This window comes from Podarcis vaucheri (genome assembly GCF_965113315.1).
Source record: "Podarcis vaucheri genome assembly, chromosome: 8".
In the NCBI taxonomy this organism is placed as follows: domain Eukaryota; kingdom Metazoa; phylum Chordata; class Lepidosauria; order Squamata; family Lacertidae; genus Podarcis; species Podarcis vaucheri.
The window spans coordinates 26,645,225-26,645,878 of NC_138766.1; the positions used below are offsets into that span (position 1 = coordinate 26,645,225).

The 654-nt window shown below is 46.3% G+C and overlaps 1 protein-coding gene across 1 annotated transcript in view; it reads left to right on the forward strand.

The window, feature by feature from the left end:
• Positions 1-444: 444 nt before the first annotated feature.
• SERPINB5 (serpin family B member 5) overlaps positions 445-654 on the forward strand; it is a 27,840-nt gene continuing 27,630 nt past the window's right edge. The window contains exon 1 of the mRNA XM_082236133.1: positions 445-651. Coding sequence (XP_082092259.1) covers positions 448-651 — 204 coding nt within the window. The 5' untranslated portion in view covers positions 445-447. The remainder of the gene's footprint in view (positions 652-654) is intronic.

Sequence of the window (654 nt, forward strand, 5' to 3'; positions counted from 1 at the left end):
GTGGGGAGAAGCCAGCCCCACAAGCTCGGGGGACAGATATCCGCAAGCCTGAGGAGACCGGTGCGACTTCCCGCCAGACTCCCTAGGCTTGCGGATAGCAGCCTGTTCTGGGGGCTGGGGTCGGGGGAAGCTCGGGCATCCCCCGCCCCAGCCCCGCGCCTGGGAAAAAAATAATTCCCCCCCCCTTTATTTCCCCCCAAAAAACTAGGTGCGTCCTATGGGGCGAAAAATACGGTAAATAAGATGACACAAAATGTTGATTGTAAAAGATTGTTTATTTGTTGTTTGTGGAAAAAATAATAAAAAAGCATTAAAAAAAGAAAATAGACGCTAAGGCCACAATCCAATGCTGAATGAAATGTGTTTTGGCCTGTTGAAATCAATGAAGTTAAGCACCCTTAACTAGGAAGGGAAAACAGCAGTTCTTTATAGGCAGGATTGGTTGGTATGGTCAATGTGTCTTTTCTGTTTCAGAACCACACAATGGATGCCCTACAAGTTGCAAACACTGCATTTGCGGTTGACATTTTAAAGAAACTGGCTGAAAAGGACAAAACTGCTAATATTATTTTCGCTCCCCTTTGCACTTCAACCTCACTGGCTCTTGCATACAAAGCTGCCAAGGGTGACACAGCAAGCCAAATGAAACAGGTA